Here is an 18,815-nt window from a genome sequence, read left to right on the forward strand (position 1 = left end):
CAGGGTCTCAGAGCTCAGAGAAAGCGGGCAGGATTCTGAACCCGGGGCCATCTGGGTTCAGAAACGCCATTAGAGTGAGCCCTTTCATCTGGGGCTGCCTTTTGTCTCTGAAGGATTTTCCGCCCGTGGAGGGGGCAGGCACAAAGGGTGAATCTCTGGGCAGCTCCCCAGTTCTCTCTGGGCCTTAAGACCCAGTCCCAGCAGCCATGCCATGTGCCATGCTGGGCCTCAGTTTCCCAGCCGGAAAAACAAGGAAAGGACAGCCGCTGTCATGCTACGCGTTAAGCCAGCTTTGGTGCCTAATGAGATCTGTTCGAATCCCAGCTCCACTCTTTCTGGGCCAATTATCTGACTTCATTAGGCCTCTGTTTCCTCATCTGCAAAATGGGAACGCTGACTTCACGGGGCTGTGAGCTCCACCTGGAGCGCCGTGGGGAGGGCCTGACTCCTGAGAGGTTCCCTCGGTGGGCTATTAGGGTGATTGTTTCCATCTGTCCCGGGGGCTGCCCGCCAGCCCAGGACAGGGTGGGATGGGAGGGTGGGGTGCATGGGGAGACAAGCCTGGAGCCTAGGCCCTCCCACCCCACTGCCTCCCCCCTCCCCAGGGCCCCCCACCCAGCGACAAAGCTCAGTGGCACTTCCTCTCCCGCCTGGCAGGCCGCCTGGCCCAGCCCCTTCTCTAAGGAAGCGCATTTCCTGCCTCCCTGGCCTGGCTGGATGAGCCAGGAGCTCCCCACCGCTGCCGGCCAGACCCCAGCCTCCATCTGCAGCCCGGACCGCGGCCGTCCACAGGAGCCCAGCAGCCCCTTCCCACTCACCCCACGGCCAGCGACGCCCTGCCCGGCCCTGCGCCCTGCGCCCACTTCTCTTGACCAACTTGGCCGCCACCTTAGAAGGCTGGAGCAGGGACGCCGTCGCTCCGGCCGCCTGCTCCCTTCGGGTCCCCGCCTGAGCCCACGCCGGCCCCTGCTCCTGCCCGCGGCCCTGCCCCTGGACACCGGATAAGGCCCAGCGAACAGACCCCTGGGTGGACAGCATGGACCGCAGCACGCTCTACCCGGTCGTGGCCCTGCTGCTGGCCGTCTGCAGCCTCAGCCCCACAAGTAGGTGCCCAGGGACCCGGGGTGGGGAGGCCATGCTCGTGCGCAGTGGAGCTGGCCTGGGGGTTGGACAGCCCAAAGCAGATGCCGTAGGGTGACCACCCCTCCCGGCTTGGCAGGAGCAAAAACTTCCAGCCCTAAGAGTCTCGGGCAAACGGAAGTGAGTTCTGTCCCTTACCCCTGGTCTCCGGCCTCCGGCCTCCCGGCCTCCCGGCCTCTCCCCAGGAAGCCCGGCGCGCTGTACAGCCCCCGGGAGTCTCCTGCCCTCTCTGGGCTGACCTCTCCCACCGGAGGACCGCGCGGGAAGGAGGGCGAGAGGCCTGCGTTTGGATCGGGCTCTGGGCTGTGGTTAGTTCCTGGTGGTGTGATCTTGGGGCGCTACCTCGGGCCTCTGAGCAAAGTGGGGATGGCAACAGACTCACCGGCTGCTGGGAAGTCGGCATTGCGGCGACGCCTGTAGTGAGATGGCTCAGCAGGCTGGCTGCTCCGTGCTGTTTTATTGCTGCTGTTTTATGATTAGCCTGCAATCCCCCACCCTCGCCTTTCCTGGGGCTGTGAGCCGTCCCCAGACCCCTTCTGAATGGAGGGCTCTCCCGGCCACTACCCCTGCTCTACTTCCCAAGAAGCCTGCAGGTGGGGGTGCAGTCCCAGATGAGGGTTTGGGGGGGAATCCTTGGCCTGGGGGCTTTTCCAGGGGGCATGACCTCAGCCGCCTTAAACTCCCCATGAGGGGCCATGAGGAATCTGCATCCACTTGCTGTGGGCACCCCTTCAGCCACCGCGCACCCAGGAACTCCCAAGGATCTGGGGGGCGGTGAGAAGTGGAGCAGCAGCGGCCTCCCCTCCTCGCCTTACCCCATCCACAGCATTTTAGAGTCCCCAGCCCTTGGTCTCTGAAGTTCTTATCGCCGCCCTGGCTGGCGTGGCTCAGTTGGTTGGGCCTTTGTCCTGTGCACGGAAGGGTCATGGGTTCTATTCCCAGTCAGGGCACATGCCCAGTCTCGGTGCCTACGGGAGGCAACTAATCAACTGATCGCTCTCTCTCTCTCTCTCTCTCTCTCTCTCTCCCCCTCCTTTCTCTCTCTCTCTAAAATTAAGAAATATTTCCTCGGGTGAGGATTAAAGTTCTTAGCGATGCCTCACTGAGAGGCAGGAACCGGGGAACCAGAGCCTCAGACACTCAGTGACTTAGCAGGGATTTGACCCCAGGCCGGTGGCTCCGTGGAGCAGCAACCCCTTTGGATACAGCTCCCCGTCAAGATGGCGGCCATTATAGCCCCATTTTACAGGACAGTAAGTGGAGGCTGAGGCCCACCGAGCTCACACAGCTGGATAGGAATCCTACCTGAGCTCTCCGGGAGCTGCCTGCCTTTCTCCCGCAGCCCCCACATTCCTGGCTTCATGATATTCTCTTCCTCTTGGCCATCAGAGAAAGATCCCTGCAGATCCTTAGGGCCTGGTTTTATAGGATCCAAGGCAGTGGTGTGATGGCAAATAATTAACAGGGAGGAGGGGTAGGGGCTAGCACTTGTTAATTTCTGTGGTGTAAATGTTCCCACGTGGCTGATTTCCAGCTACCAACTCACCAAACTCAGAGTTGGCCCCAGGTGCCCAGAGGACACCCTTATCTCGTATTTCCATCACAGGCGCCAGATGTAGATAACCTCAAAAGCACAGATAATAGCGAAATGGAGTAAAATAATTAGGAAGTAAGACATTTGATATTTATTGCCTTTTGAAAAAATACAATTTATTTCATTGTAAGCGTATTAAATTTTAATAATGTTTGACAGCCAATGGGAAAATCTCTTGAGAATTTCTCAGTCTGCTCCTGCGAGCAGGTGCTGGTACCCAGGGTCCCAGGGCCCCAGGGCATTCCAAACCATCCAGCCCAACTCATGGTCTGGGAAACTGAGGCCCATGGAGGGCAGATGGGGGTCTGGCCAAGGCATGGAACCCAGATCTCCATCCCATTCAGGCTGGAGGGGGCGCAAATGGGTCCAAACCAGGTCCCGCCTTCGGGGGACACAGCTGGGCAGAATTAACTTGTAATAACAACCCAGCCTTCAGAACTCAGCCCTGGAGAGTTCCCTGCCCGGCTCTATAAGGATGGATAGTGCCCAGGTAGCTCAACAAAAACTGGGGACGGCCCAAATGTCCAGCCTGGGCCCCATTAAATGACGATTACACGGTGGAACGGCCTGCAGCCATTGTCAAGAAAAAGCTAGATCTGTGTCTACACTGCTGTGGATAGGTCTCTGGGACCCATGACTCATTCCCTTAAGAAGAAGACCGCGATAACTATATACGTAGAGAACCCTGAGGTCCCTGGGATGCTCGCTAGCATCAGGATTTTCACCTTTATGACACACGTTTCTGTTATGTTGGAATTTTTTGTTGTGTTTTGTTTGTTAGTCCTCGCCCGAGGATATTTTTCCATTGATTTTTAGAGAGGTGGGAGGGAGGGGGAGAGACTGAGAGAGAAACACATCAATTGGTTGCCTCCTGCACATGCCCTGAGGGGGGCTGAGGATCAAGCCTGCAATCCTGCAACCGAGGTACATACCCTTGACTGGAATCGAACCCGGGACCCTTTAGTCTGTGGGCCGATGCTCTATCCATTGAGCCAAACCTGCTAGAGCTTGATGGAATTTTTTTTAAAGAACACACATGTAGAGATTTTAAAAAGCAATTTAACTATATATTCACTTCCATTTGCTTCTCAAAGGAAATAGATAACGGGGAAAAAAATGTTAGCATGCTGGTGGGTCGCTTACTAGTTTTTCTCTAGCTTTTAAAGGTAATTTTAATGCAGGCGGATTAACGTTCAGGTGCCTTGTGTCCCCCTCCCATGTCCCAGAGGTTTCCATGTTGCATGTGGACTCCATAACCATCCCGTTGTGGTCTGGAATCTTCTCTCCCGTAAATGTGCTTCCCACCGTTGACCTAATAAATTCGCTATTGTTGAATATCTAGGTGATTTCCCCTCTGGGGCTAATTATAAATACTACCTCCGTGCACATTTTTGGTACATGCACCTTTTCCTGTATTTTGTAATATTTCACTTGGATAGAGTCCCAGAAGTGAGGGTGCTGGGACTGTTGGCCCATGTTGGGTGGCTGGGATCAAAGGGTGTTTTTCTAAGTGTGGGTGAGTGTTCACTGGAGGACGGGCCAGAGGCTGGACTTGGAGACCCCGGGTGGGGGTCGGGACTCTCTGGAGAGGGGGCTAGTGACACAAGACAGAGACCACACATATCCATGTCTTAGGGGCTGCATTCTGTGGCAGCTCCCCCTTTTTTAAAAAAATATATTTTATTGATTTTTTACAGAGAGGAAGGGAGAGGGATAGAGTTAGAACCATAGATGAGAGAGAAACATCAATCAGCCGCCTCCTACACACTCCCCACTGGGGATGTGCCCGCAACCAAGGTACATGCCCTTGACCGGAATCGAACCTGGGATCCTTCAGTCCGCAGGCCGACGCTCTATCCACTGAGCAAAACCGGCTAGGGCGGCAGCTCCCCTTTTTGTTTCTTTATATTATTATTATTTAATCCTCGCCTGAGAATATTTTTTTTTTAAAAAAATTGATTTTAGAGAGGGAGGAAGGGAGAGAGAGAAAAAAAGCATCGATGTGAGAGAGAAACACAGATCGGTTGCCTCCAGTACAGGTGCAGATGGGGATCGAACCTGCAACCTGGGTATGTGCCCTGAGTGGGAATCGAACCTGTGACCCTTTGGTGCACAGGACGATGCTCTAACCAACGGAGCCACTCTGGCCAGGGTAGGCACCTTCCCTTTTGCCAGGAGGAAAAGGAGGTTGGCACAGGAACTGTGTGCGCCAGGAGAAGTTAGGTCCCTGGAGCCAGTGGGGATATGGCCATTAAGACTCTCTCTCACCTCAGCCAGACAGATGGTAACACTAAGACCCAGAGGGAAGGAGAGAGCCATCTCTCAAGGTCACAGGTGGGTCAGGGCTGGGCCCGCTGAGGACAGGCCTGGTCTATTCACTCAAGGGAAGAGGGAGGGAATCACTTCTGTGTCCACAGTGCATCAGGCAGCTCTGTCTGCAGATCCAGTTTACAGATGAGGACACTGAGGCTCGGGACAAGCGACAGGTTCAGATTTCTTTTTCTTCGTTTTAATATATTTTTATTGATTTCAGGGAGGAAGGGAGAGGAGGAAGGGAGAGGGAGAGAGAGAGAGAAACATCAATGATGAGAGAGAATCATTGGTCGGCTGCCTTCTGCACGCCCCCTACTGGGGATCGAGCCCACAACCCAGGTGTGTGCCCTGACCAGAACCAAACCGGGGACCCTTCAGTCCGCTGTCCGATGCTCTGTCCGCTGAGCCAAACCGGCCAGGGCGACAGGTCCAGATTTCAACCCCAGACTGTCTGCTCCCAAACCCGGCTTATTTTCTCTGCATCTTTTTTCTTTTTTCTCTGCATCTTTGGGGGCCTGGTGTGGGGAGAGCTGATTGCCCCGGCTCTGGGCCCTCTCCCCCCAGCTCCAGCCCCAGCTCTGGGCATCAGCCCTGGAGGCTGAGGAGGACCCTCATCCAGGCCTGAGCTGACTTCAGTGCCTGGGATAGGATTGGGGGGAAGAGACAAATATAAGAGCCCACATGGATTCGGCGCTTACTGTATGCCAGCTGCTCTGTTATGAGTACTATCAGACCTTGTCAAGTTCACAAAAGCCCTGGGCCTAACCACCGTACACGCTGCCTCAGGGAAGGTGGCAAGGGTCTCTCTGTTGCCAGGTCTTCTCACCCTGGCACTCGGTCCCTTTTCTGCACCTACAGTGGCCCCCCCACCAAGAACACAACTGGATCAGTTCTGATGAGAAGAGTTTCACAGCAGGGTTTTGAAGGATGAGTAGAAGTTGACTAAGTGGTCAAATAAAAGGAGACCATTGATTTGGGAAAGGGCATGACAAAGGCAAAGAACAAAGTCTGTTTGAAGGCAAAGCTCACATCTACCCACTGACTGGGCATAAATAATTGTGACCCCAATTGCCAGTTCCTGCTTAGCACTGTGCACGTATCCTCTTAACCAACATTCTCACCAACCCCGTGAGAACGGTATTATGATGGTCATCCCCATTTTATAGACAATAACACTAAGCCATGGAAAGGAAGCTGGAAGGTGGCGGAATCAGGATTTAAACCTTTGACATCTATCATATCCCTGTACTTTAATATATATATTGATTTCAGAGAGGAAGGGAGAGGGAGAGAGGAAAAAACATCAATGATGAGAGAGAATCATTGACCGGCTGCCTCCTACATGCCCCACACTGGGGATCGAGCCCGCAACCCAGGCATGTGCCCTGCCTGGGAATTGAACCGTGACCTCCTGGTTCATAGGTCAACACTCAACCACTGAGCCACGCCGGCCAGGCCAGGTCCCTGTACTTTTTAACTCCACTTTAGGTTGTGGAATGTGGTCCTGGCTCGTTGGGGAGTTATGAGAAAGATTGGAGAAAGGTGTGTGGAGGCCTTGCTAGTGGCCAGGCCAGGGGGGTGGTTGGACTAGGAGCTGGGGAACCTGTGAGGGTACCATTGGGCCCTGAAAGGAGAAAAGGGTGGCTGGGTGACTGAAGAAGAAAAGGGCAGAAAAGACCTGTCATCAAGGGTCTGCCCTGGTTACTCAGTAGCCACCGGCCCCTTGCTGGGTACAGGCTCTTTACGTGGTTCCTCACCTTGCGGACACACGGCCTGCGAAGTGGGTGCTGGGTGCTGGGTGCTGGAGCCGGGCTGTCCGGGTTCGAATACAGGCCCTGCCACCAACACTGAGTAGCTGGGTAAGCTCGGGCTCCATCTCGCACCTCCCTGAACGTGTCGAATGGCTGTAATCACAGTACCCACCGCGTAGGCTGCTGCGAGGATCAGACGAATGAGCTCATGGGAAGCCTCGGACAGTGCATGGCCCATGCGCATGATGGAAGCTGTTTTGCAAATGGGGAAACTGAGGCTCAGCGAAGTCAGGCTTTTGCTCAAGGTGACCGGCTTGTTAAGAGGCAGAACTGGGATTTGACCGGGGACATCTGACCATTGTCATCTGTGGCCTCCCGAGGTTCTAGGCGTGGCATCTGGAAAGCCCGGGGGTCAGGGAGCACAAATACCCATGGCTGCCGGTCAGGGAGGAGGAGGAAGGGGACAGAAGTGGGAAGGTAGCGCCCCAGTTTCTCACTAGGCGGGCGGTCAACCAGGCCCCCAGTGGCGCCTCCTCCAGCGCAGGTCCCGGGAGGCCCAGGAGTTTCCCTTGGTGCCAGGGGATTGTTTTCAGCTCTGTCTGGGCCCGCCTCCGGCTCCAGGAGACAGGCCTGGGCGTCACACTCCCTCCTGTCTCCCCATTCTCGTCTGCGGGGTGGGGGCGGCCAGGATTCGAATAGGCCCCAAAATAAATGGGCCTCTTATCTGATCTCCCAGCCTGGACTGTTATCTGATCATTACATAATGGCCGTGCGCTGACGGCATGGAGGAGGTGGAGCAGGCGGCCCCGCAATCGGGCAATCGGCAATCTGGGAGGAACTGGGGTTCCTGGAAGTCTGGGGAGGGGGCAGGGAAAGTCCGAAGGGAAGGAGGAAGGCGCTGTGCTAATCTGTGGACCAGACCCCGGGTCAAATGGGGAGAGGTGGGTCCGAGGCCCAGCCTGGTCAGCCATGTGCAGTGCGGCTCCGGCACCGTTAGCCTCCCGGGCCTCAGTCTCCCCATCTGTACAGGAGGTAACAGCCAAGAAGTGTGTTCAGTGATTGGGAAGGGAGAGGGTGGGGAGCTCTCGGAGGCTTGGTGGGTCACAGGGGGGTGGTGCCAGGGTTGAGGCTCCTGGGATGAGGGAGTTGGCTGGCCAGACTCCCCCATCAGACCCTCCCGGAGTCCCTCACCTGCAGGCGCCCCCTCAAGCCCCCCCGCCAGAGAGTCGATTCTCCAGGGTGAAGTCAATCAAGTAAATGTGATAGAAGAGCCAGCAGACGCTCTTTCTCCTGGCGTCCTCCCGGCCTCTCGGATCGTGTTTTCTCTTCTTACTGTCCGTTCACAGACAAGGAAACTGCAGCCCCAAGTGGTGAACTCATTCACCAAAGCCCGTGGCTATTGGGCCTGAGATTCACACCCAGGTCAGCCTGGCTCAGGGGCCTTGCTTTTAACCAAAATGCCGTGTTCCACAGGCTCCTGGCGTCCCTGGCACAGGGCAGGCCCGGCAAGGCCCCCATGGTGGCCAGATGTCCTCGTGTGGTCGTCCCTTCCCAAGCCGCTGCGGGCAGGTGGCTGCGCGGCCGGGGGCCACCCATGTCCTCCTCTGACCCCTGGTGGTCCCGAGCCCCCGCGGTGGGCGGAAAGGTGGGGGCGAGGCGGGCAGGCCAGGCCGAGCGGCTGATGCAGAAGAAGCCTCCCCACTCCCTGCCCGGAGCTGGCGTCGGCTGGACGGCTGGACGTGCGACCAGTCCCTCCTCGCCCAACTTTGATCTCCAAGAAAACAGGAAGTGAGCGCGACAAGATGGAGACACAAACTTCCAAACAGTCTCCCCTCCTCTGTCCTCCTTCCCTCCCCCGGAGCCCCCCTTCCCCCGGCACATTCCTCAGGACGAGGTGTAGGGGCCTCATTTCCTCTTCCTCCTCTGCCGGGTCGGGGTGAAATTCCATTCCTGTCCCTCAGGACCCGCGCTTCCGGGCCGCCCCGTGGCAGGCCCTGCGCCTCCCCTACCCACAGCCGCCCCCCCTACCCACAGCGCCTCCCCTGCCCACAGCCGCCCCCCTGCCTCCTCTTCCCCTGGGGCCCGGAGACTCGAGGCAAAGAGGGGACGTTCTGTGTTCCGATCTCAGCTCTCGCCTTCCTTTGGCGTGAACAGGCCTGCAGGCTGGGGTGCCGAACGCGTGGGCCCCCCGCACAATTAGAGTCGCCAGGTGTAGCAAGTAAAATATAGGGTGCCCCGTGACACTTGAGTTTCAGATAAACAGTAGAAAAATTTTAGGGGAAATACATCCCATGCAATATTTGGGATATGCTCACACTTCAAAAAAGTATTCTTTTTCTTTTTTACTTACTCAACTATAACTGGGTGTCCTGCATTTTATCTATCAACCTTACACCTAGGAGCACTGTGACTTCAGGCAAGAGACTTTTCCTTTCTGAGCCTCCGTTTCTTCATCTGTGGAATGGGTATAATGATATCCACCTTGCAGGGTAGCTGTGAAGATGCAATAAAGCCCTTAGTCAACGCCAAGCACCCAGTAGGCATTCAGAAAGTGGGCGGCATCGTCACCACCTTGTTCTTACCTGGCCCTCTCTCTGCTTCCCTAACAGGTCTTGCAGAAGCAGTCCATTGTGACCTACAGCCTGTGGACAACAAGGTGACATACATCACAAACCAGGCTCCTAAGGGCTGCGTGGCACACGTCCCCAATGCTACCGTCGAAGTTCACATCCTCTTCTTGGAGTTCCCGAGAGTGAGTGCCCGATGGCAGGGCCGGGTAGGGACTTAGAGGTAGGCCCGGGCCAGTGGGACGAGGGGAGTCTTCCTTGGGGCTGTCCCTGGAGCAGTGGGCCGAGTCCTCATCAGGGACCCTGCCAGGAGGGAGACCCGACCATCACACAGGGCCTGGAAAGGGTGGCATTTCTGGGGCAGCGTTGGGGCAATCCTCTGGCCATCACCACGAGGCCCAGGTAGGAAGGGCTGGGTTTGGCCGGCGAGCGAGTGGAGAAGAGCAGGTGGGCAGCGGAGTGGGACCAGGTGAGTTGTGGTTCATGTGCCCCCAATGCTGGGAGCTCCTCAGCAGACACAGCCCCGCTCGAGGCAGCGTTGACTTTGAGAAAGTCCTTTCCTCCGTGGAGCCTACATGGAAGGTCCTTCTCCGAACACCCGTGGCCTGGCAAGCAGCCACTCGCAGACGGGCAGCCAGTAATGCCAGCGTCAGAGACTCTCCCCCGGTCCGCACCCGAGAACCCGCCTGAGGCCCACCCTGAGTTCTTCTAGGTCCCTCCGAAAAACACGTGCTAAGTGTTCACTGTGTTCGGTACTGTGCTAGGCCTACTATGTGCAGGAAGTGAGTTTAAAACCATGACGTATATCAAATCTCCCACGGGCCCATCTGGCAGGGTCTGTTAAACTGAGGCCGGCCTAGAGAGGTGAAGCAACACGTCCAAGGCCAGAGTTCACAGTAGATCCCCAGGGACTCCAAGCCAGGCCGTCACCTGGCTCCCCAGAGGATCTCAGTGTTCAGGCGACGTCTGGCCGCCGGGGCTGGTGACCACACCTGGCCGATGCGGCCTCGGGTCCGGATAGCGATTTGATGGTGTCAGTCAGAGTGAACTTGTGGCCAACTGGCCCCCGAAACTGTTAAGTTGCCCTGCGTTTGTGTGATGATAAGACAGTGCCCAGACCACCAATATCGGGGGGCCTGCTCCCCACCGCCCTGCCTGCCGTGAGGACTGTGGGGCTCGATAATCCCCAAGCAGCAGATAGTGCCGAACACACGTTATGTGGTTTTCATGGCCATTGTAGTTTTTTTCAAGTTGGTGATGATGTGGGAAACGAGATTGCCCTCGGCAAGTTCACTGTGCTTGTTCTACCGTTCGGGTCTCCGTGCCTCCTCTGGGTGACGGGGACCCCCCTCCCCCCGCCTTAATCAATCCACAGTGAGCCAGAGTCAGAGCCAGAGAAAGGCCACCTGCCAAGCACTCAGGTCTGTGGGAGGCAGACGTGTGGACAGCCAGCCAGGGTCCAGGCGATTGATGCCTCCTTAGTCAGCACAGGGCAGGGGTACCCCCGGTGCTGTGGGGTTAGGGAGGGCTTCCTGGAGGAAGCAGCAACAGTAAAGTGGCCAGAAGCTCATGAGAGAAGGAGGCGGAGGGAAGAGCAGAGGATGCAGTGAATGCACAGGCGGGGAGGTGGGCCGAGGCTGTGGTCAGCATGTGGTTCGCTGTGGCAGTAGCATATAGCTCGCCTCGGGGCAGGGCTGGGAGCTGGAACAGGCCCTGTCGTCACATTAAGGAGTTTGGTCTTTATCCTGTGGGCAGTGACAGTCCTTGGAGGGTTTGCCGGGGTAGTGGCCGGGCGCCCCTGTAACTCAGGTCATCCGAGAGCTCACGACAGAACCTCCCTGACACCCCCGGCCTCTTCCAGAGAGCTCAGTCCGTGGGACGTGTGGCTTCTGATTCCAGGGGCCGGGCTGCAGGCTCCAGGGCTGCCAGGCATGTTCGTTGGAGGGGTGGGAAGAGAGCTGGGATTGGAGGGTTCGGGGCTCCAGTCCTGGATCCGTCACTGGCCAGCACCTCGTTTACTGCCTGACACGCTGAGGGGGTCCTTCTCCCCGCTCTCCAATAGACGCACACTTCTTGTGCTCAGGGACGCACCAGAGAGTATCGGGGTATCGGGATCCGGGCCAGGGCCTGGCACATGCCCAGTGGCTGTTGAATGTCGAGTGAGTGAAGGAATGAGGACATACATGCACTGCTATGTGACCTGACGGAGGGCGTAAGAACATGGGCTCTGGAGCCAGATAGCCTTCGAATTGGACTTTGGCTCCTCCACTTATGACAGCGTGACCTTGGACGGCCTCTCCGGGCCTTGGTTTTCCCACGGGAGATCTGGAGACCCTAGTCCCCCCTCTCAGGGGCCTGTGAGAATCCAGTGGGACAGTGCAGGCGACACACTGGGCGCAGGCCTGCCCAGGGCTGCCCGACACCCGGCGGCCGTGCTTGTTAGTATACCGGCTCCTCTCTGGGCTGTAAGTCCCCCCTGTAAATACCTCATGCTGCCAGGCCGGCTGCAGAATATCCTCATGGCAAATCAGAAATTCAGTGTGATCCCTAAAGGTTATGCTATCAGGCAGCTGAGGCCGGGGCTGTGCATCTACTTTCAGAGGGGGGGCCTGAGGTCCAGCCTGCTGCAGCCCCTCTACCTCCCCGTCACCCCCCCTCCTTCCTCCTGGCCTCCCTGCCCTGAGGGCCAAGCCCAGCAGTAGGTCTCACAGGATCCTCCTGCCGTGACACCGAAGGGCCTGTGGCTCCCCTAGGCAGCACCTTCCTCCCCAAGCAGCACCCAAGAACGAAGTCCCCAGCTCCATAGCCCTCCTGAACCAGTCCTTGCCAGGCGCCTGCTCCGTGCCTGGCCTGAGCTGGGCACTGATGGTGCCAAGAGAAAGCGGACCTGGGCCCTGCCCTTGGGCCACTTCTAGGCCAAGGTGGGTGTCACAGCCCTGGGACTGAGTGATGGAATCGGCGAGGGGGGACCGCGGCTGGAGGGGCTATGGGCCCCGGGAGGACAAGTCCTGAACGTGGAGGGAAGGGGACTTCAGGAAAACGGCTCCCAGTGTAGCCAGATAGAGAGGGAGGTCAAGGGCATTCCAGGCAGAGGACACCGCCTAGCAAAGGCTTAAAGGCAGGAGACACGAACTGGCAGCGGTCGCGTGGGTGGCGGCCATCTCAGCCACCAGCCCACATTCTCCCGCCTACGGTCGCGTTCTGCAGGCCTTGGCACAGCGACTGGCTTTCCCGTCCATCCCGCGTGGCCTCTGAATCCTCAGATTTCCTGTGCGTGGGCGGCACATGAATTGTGGCAGCCAAGAGCCTCAGGGAAGAGAGGTTCAGAGAGAGAGAGAGAGAGTTGGGGAGGTTTACAGGCAGACAAGGGGGCCGCTGGGCTGGGGCTCTATCTCGCTGGGTCCCCGAAGGGCAGGCCGGAGCCTGGGTTCCGGGAGGGGGCCCAGGGTCACATCCTGACCCGCGGAGACAGGAAACCAGCCTGGTGTCTCAGAGATTCCCGTCAGGCTGACTGTACTGATCTGCTGTCCTCCCAACAGACCCCAGGCAGCCAGGCCAGAGCCAGGACAGCCAGTGATTCACCCCACTTCCTGGCAAACTGGGGGAACAGAGCACGCCCCCCACAAGCCGATGGAACCTGCTGGGCTCTTGCACTGTCTGACTCCTGGCCTGAGGGGCAGGCCAGGCTGCTCAGACAGACGGAGAGCAGGAGGGGCCCCAGGTTCCCCCAGAATGTCCTGGGAGGTCGTGCCCTCCGACCTGGGCAAAGGGGGATCTGCCCGGGCCCCACAGTTAGATCCTCTCTGGCCCTCTTCCAGCTGTGGGTACCCAGGACTCCAGAGATCCCTGCTCAAAGGCACCGAGCCTACTCCCAGAGCGCCATGGGGTGTTTCTCGTCCCATCCTCTCAGCCTTAGCGTCTAAGGGGACCCGGCATGGCAGGTTAAGCTCCCCTCGACCTGAAGGCTGTCACGGTGACTGTTGCAGGGGTGGGAATGGCAGAGCTTGGGCATCCAAGCTGGGTTTTCACATGCGAACGTGTGGAGAGAAGGGGGCGGCCTGGCGGCCAGGCCTTGCAGATCTCAGGGGCAGGCTTGGTGGAGGGGCATGGTTTGGGGGTCAGAGAGGCTGGGCAGGCATGGCATCTGCTCTCACTGCTGTATCCCCAGCTCAGGGTCCGCCTGGGAATAAATATTGGGAGGATGGATGGATGGACAGAGGGATGGACGGGTGAATAATGGAGAAAGGAGGGGAAATACACACACGTAAACCTTTGCTGTTGGCCATTCCCGAGGGGCGAGTGGTGGCCCTTGTCCTTCACTATTGGTTGTTTGGGATGTTCGTCTTGTTCTCTGCCAAGGTCTGGAGGACAGAGCTGGGCCTCCTTTCTGTCCCCCTTTGAGAGCACAGAAGCCCGAGCTGGGCCCGGTTTGGGCCCCTTGGACGGGCAAATGAAGTGGGGGTGGGGGGGGCTGACCAGGGGCCCTCAGTAGGGAAGGTAGCATATCTCCCCGGGGGGTTCTGGAAGCCCACTCTATGGCCACTTGGCTGGAGATCCCGACTCCCAGATGTCAAACACTGGAACGCCCAGGAGGCAGGATGGAATCCAGGGGCCACCCCGATCCCAACTCCTCCCTACACAGGTGGGGAGACTGAGGCTCAGAGAGGGGGTGCCACAGTGAGGTGTGACTGAGGCAGGTCCCAGTTCCAGCTACCTGCCGCCCACCTCTACGCTGACCTCCGCAGGGCGCAAACCATGGCATCTCTGGACGAATGGCAAGGAGGGAATCGGCGCGAGGGAAAGCAGCCTGCTGCTCTGTGTAGGTGGGCACTGGGCAACTCACTCTGCAGGCAGAATCCCACTGAATCCTCGCAAGTCTAGGAAGTGGGCATATTGTTCAGCCCATTTTCCAGATCAGGAAACTGAGGCCCAGAGAGACATAACTGCCCAGGGTCACTGATTTGAATTCGGATCAGTGTGGCTTTGACCCCTTCCCCTGCCAGCCCGCCTGAATGTACCATCTGAGTCCGCTGGGCTGGACAGAGGGACGTCTGGCTCCAATCTGCCCGGCTCCAGTCTGGCCCTAGGAGGGTGGGAGCTGCGGGCAGCCCCGAGGCTCCACTCCTAGAAGAATTGCTGGAAGCAACTTTCTATAAGTGGCTACTAGTACTCAGGGCCTCCTCACCGAAATCCCCCCTTCCCGCCACCGACCGCCCAGCCAACAATGGCATCTGTGGGACACTGGCACAAAAATAGAAACGTGGTCTCCCGCCCACCCATTCAGGGAAGCGGCCGGGGCAGACCCAGGCTGGCCCGGGTTGCAGAGCTGGGGGTAAGGGGTGGCTGGCCATCCCGCCTCGGCTAGGCTGTCGGAATTCCCAGGATGCCTTAGGAAGACTGGGGGCTTGAGGGTGGGGGGCAAGGCAGGCCCCTTTCTTGGCCTCTGGGCTTCAGGCGGGGAGGGAAGAGGGAAGTCAGTGTGCGTGAGAGTGACCGTGCCGATGAGTCAGGGCCACAGGCGGGAAATGTTTGCTGTGGAAACCCAGCCTGGGTTTTCCTCGTAACCAGCGGAACTCAGCCAGGCCCAGGAGCTCCGAGACCCCGAGAGCCCCGCTTTCCAGCATCCCTGAGTGTCCACACGGCTCGCTTGCTGTGTGGCCCTGGCCCATGACCGTGTGGCCTCAGACCCCACCCCCCTCCAGCCCCACAATCCACAGGGAGGGGCTGGGTGAGAGCTGAGTGGGGGTTTGGGGCGTGACCTCTGGGAGAAGAGCTGAGTGTGATGACAAAGGTTCCACTTTTCTCGTCCCCTCACCCTCAGCATGACCGGACTCTGACCTCCACTTCTCTTTTCTAAAAAAAAAATACGTTTTTATTTATTTTTAGAGAGGAAGGGAGAGGGGGAGAGAGAGAGAAGCATTGATGAGGGAGAGACACATCACTCGGCTGCCTCCTGAATGCCCCCTACTGGGGACTGAGCCCACAGCCCGGGCATGTGCCCTGACCAGGAGTCGAACCTGGGACCTCTTGGTCCATGGAACGACGCTCAATCCACTGGGCCACACCAGCTGGGCTCCGCTTCTCTCTTTTTATTTCCTTTATCCAGAGCCCCACCTGGTGTTGGTTCCTAACCTCGTCTCACCCCCGTTTCACAGATGGGGAAACTGAGGCACAGAGGAGCAGGGACATTTGCAGAACAGCAGCAAGAATGAATGTTCAGGAGGCTCTTTTCTCCCAGCCCAGGGGCTGCGCTCCCAGCTGCTCTCTGTCACCTGCAGTGCTCTCGCATGTGGGGTTCCCCTAGGGCCAAAGGATGGACCTCCAGACCGTGGGACCCGTCGATTTGCCGTGTGTGGGGTCTCAGTGCTCACCCCTCTGGGTGAGGAGAGACAGATGGGGCAGATTTGGGAAAGAGAAGACTAGGCAAGCTGCCCAGAGGCCCAGGGGCTGTGGGCCCCACTCTGGCACCAGGCCGACTGCACTGGGTGCCTGCCTTCGCCACTCTCCGGCAGTTCCCTGAGCCTCACTTGCTGCATCTGTAAAATGGGAGGATACCCAGCCCTGCTTCGGTGAGGGCGTGTGCATCACGCTCAGGACAGGACCAGGCACGGATCAGGCTGCCCCGGGTGAAATTACTGACATTCAATGGTTGTGTATTTGAAGAGCTTTATTGAGATAAAATTAGTCTGTTTAAAATGTGCAGTTGAGTGGTTTTTAGTGTATGCACAGAGCTGTGCAGTCATTTTCCATTGTTGAAGCCGACAGTACACACGCAGTCGAGGTAAAGAAGCCGGGTGCGCCCGGCCTTTCTCCCCATGACCAGGTGGGTCTCCCTTCTCTCCCATTAGCTTTAAGAGGTGACACAACCCTGGGACAAAATGGCACTTCTGATATTTATATTTGTATCTCATATTGGACCAAAATATGATATTAAATCCAGTACTTAATTTTTAAAGTCTTTAGAATGCATCATATTTTTGTAAATTGATGAAACAAGAGATTTCAAAAACCAAAAGTTATAAACCCATCAGACAACATTAATTAAAAAAAGATTGTGAACTGATAAACTCATTCTGCTATAAATTAGCATAAAAATAATTCTTCAAAAATAAGCTACCTAAATAGCTCCCTAAAATGAAAAAAAAAAAGTTATTTGTGAAACACTGAAAATGGAATGTTATTTGCTCTTTTGTCTTAAAGCACAAACGTACAAACAAAGAGTGATTATGGTGTCATGACTGAGGAACGGAAAACATTTCTCGGCAAATTTTCCAGCGGCTAAAACATTCTGTCCAGCTCTGTGACATCATCTGGGGAAATGGCCAGGAGATAATTAGAGGTTAAATAAAAAATTTTCCACTGATCTCTCCATCTTGAAATCTCTCCCTCGTTTTTGATAAGTTTGAGGAGGTGCTTGGGGTCAGGCTGTGTCTTTGCAGAGATTTCCAGCTTTCGAGAGCAGCTGGAGTTAGGGTTTCAGTAGACTCTGGGTCAGAAAGTCTTCGAGTAGAGCAGACAGTCCTTCAATGGAAGCTTTGCCTTTGTGGATCGCTCGCTCTCTTCTCTTCTTGGGAATAGAAAGGCATAGGAAATGTGGCTGGCAGGACCGTGGTTGAGAGGAGAGGCCTGTCCGGGACCACATCCTAAGCTCCATACTTATTTGCTGTGTGTTCCTGGGCAAATGACTTCACCTCTCTGTGCCTGTTCCCTCATCTGTGAGAATAATAATGGTACCTACCTCTTAGGGTTGTTCTGAGGATTAAATGAGTCATTAGATGAAGTTCTTAGAACACATAGTAAGCACTATATCAGTGATGGTGAACCTATGACACGCGTGTCAGAGGTGACACGCGAACTCATTTTTTTGGTTGATTTTTCTTTGTTAAATGGCATTTAAATATATAAAATAAATATCAAAAATATAAATCTTTGTTTTACTATGGTTGCAAATATCAAAAAATTTCTATATGTGACACGGCACCAGAGTTAAGTTAGGGTTTTTCAAAATGCTGACACGCCGAGCTCAAAAGGTTCGCCATCACTGCACTATATGAAGTCCTGGCACATAGTAAGCACTATATGTGTTGTTGTTATTATTATTACCTGTTGTTGTTATTTGTTGTTCTGGAAGCATTCTAAATACACACCATGATCAATTAAAAATTTTAATGCAGTACCTATCTCTCAAGATATAAATGATCACAACTTCACATTCTTAAAAATATCAAAACAATGGTCGTATATTGACAAAAAGATGAGCATTTTAGTACTTTAACTTAATAAGGGCAGCCTGGCTTGTGTTGCTCAGTGGATAAGCATCACCCTATGAACCAGCAGATCACGGTTTGGTTCCTGGTCAGGGCACATGCCCGGGTTGCAGGCTCGATCCCCATCCCCAGTAGGGGGCGTACAGGAGGCAGCCGATCAATGATTCTCTCTCATTGTTGATGTTTCTCTCTCTCTCTCCCTCTCCCTTCCTCTCTGAAATCAATAAAAATGTATTTTTTAAAAAATAAGAAGGCCAACAGGAATATTGTAAACCGGGGAGGAGATGATGCCTTGATACTGCTGCACAGGGACAGAGGAAAGGCACGGGGCAGCCTCTGAGCCACACAGACACTTGCAGGCCTGGTACCCAGCAGGCGCTCAACAGGAATAAACCTTGGTCAGGCTCCTCACAATTTTTTCTTTATGTCTTTGGATTTGCTGAGACGAATCTCCTTCATTCATGCAGCAAGTATTTCCTGAGCACCTCTGAGGGCCAGGCACTGTGCTGGGCCCTGGGAGGCAGGTGGACAGGCCGGGCAGGGAGAGCTGAGGAAGGCAGATGGGACAAGGGTCGTCACTACTGCTCTGGGGGGCGCAGTCTGTGTCCGCCTGATTGGCCTGTGTGTGTCTGTGTGTCTTTCCCCTGCCCACACCCCAGCCTCTGTCCCAGCTGGATCTGACTGTCCAGATGTCCAAGCAAAATGGCACCCGGGCCCGAGAGGTGCTCCTGGTCCTCGACCTAGACAAGATAGTCCACCTGCGGCTGCAGGCCCCCGGAATCCCGCTCCAACTGGCCTACGTGAGTGACCCCAAGCCCTGAGGCCCTGGCCACGGGGGGCCCCTGCCTAGTGAATCCTGTGGGGCCCAAAAAGCAGCAGGGTCAGGGGTAAAGAGTTTAAACCTGGAGGTGGGATCCCAGTGGACGGGCAAGCCTGGCCAGCTCCATCTTCTCCCGTAGCCTCGGTTTTCCCATCTGTCAGGTGGGAGAATTGGACTCGGCGACATCCCATAAAATAATCTTGTCACTGTCTTGGAAAAAATCCCAAGTCAAATATTTGAAAATATGTAAGTACAGAGAAAAAGGGTCGGGAGGAAACCCAACATGCATTAACAGGAGCTGTGGCTGGAAAGTGGGAGGGTGAGAGACATTTATTTTGTTCTTTGCACTTGGTTGAATTTGCA

General features: G+C 56.0%; 1 protein-coding gene across 1 annotated transcript in view; it reads left to right on the forward strand.

Annotated features, from left to right (window-relative positions):
* Window positions 1-696: 696 nt before the first annotated feature.
* Window positions 697-18,815, forward strand: part of ENG (endoglin) — a 28,929-nt gene continuing 10,810 nt past the window's right edge. Inside the window, exons 1-3 of the mRNA XM_006102084.3 lie at window positions 697-1,103; window positions 9,408-9,550; window positions 18,292-18,432. Of these exons, the coding sequence (XP_006102146.1) occupies window positions 1,037-1,103; window positions 9,408-9,550; window positions 18,292-18,432 (351 nt within the window). The 5' untranslated portion in view covers window positions 697-1,036. The remainder of the gene's footprint in view (window positions 1,104-9,407; window positions 9,551-18,291; window positions 18,433-18,815) is intronic.

The sequence above is a fragment of the Myotis lucifugus genome, unplaced genomic scaffold, assembly GCF_000147115.1.
Source record: "Myotis lucifugus unplaced genomic scaffold, Myoluc2.0 scaffold_397, whole genome shotgun sequence".
Classification (NCBI taxonomy): domain Eukaryota; kingdom Metazoa; phylum Chordata; class Mammalia; order Chiroptera; family Vespertilionidae; genus Myotis; species Myotis lucifugus.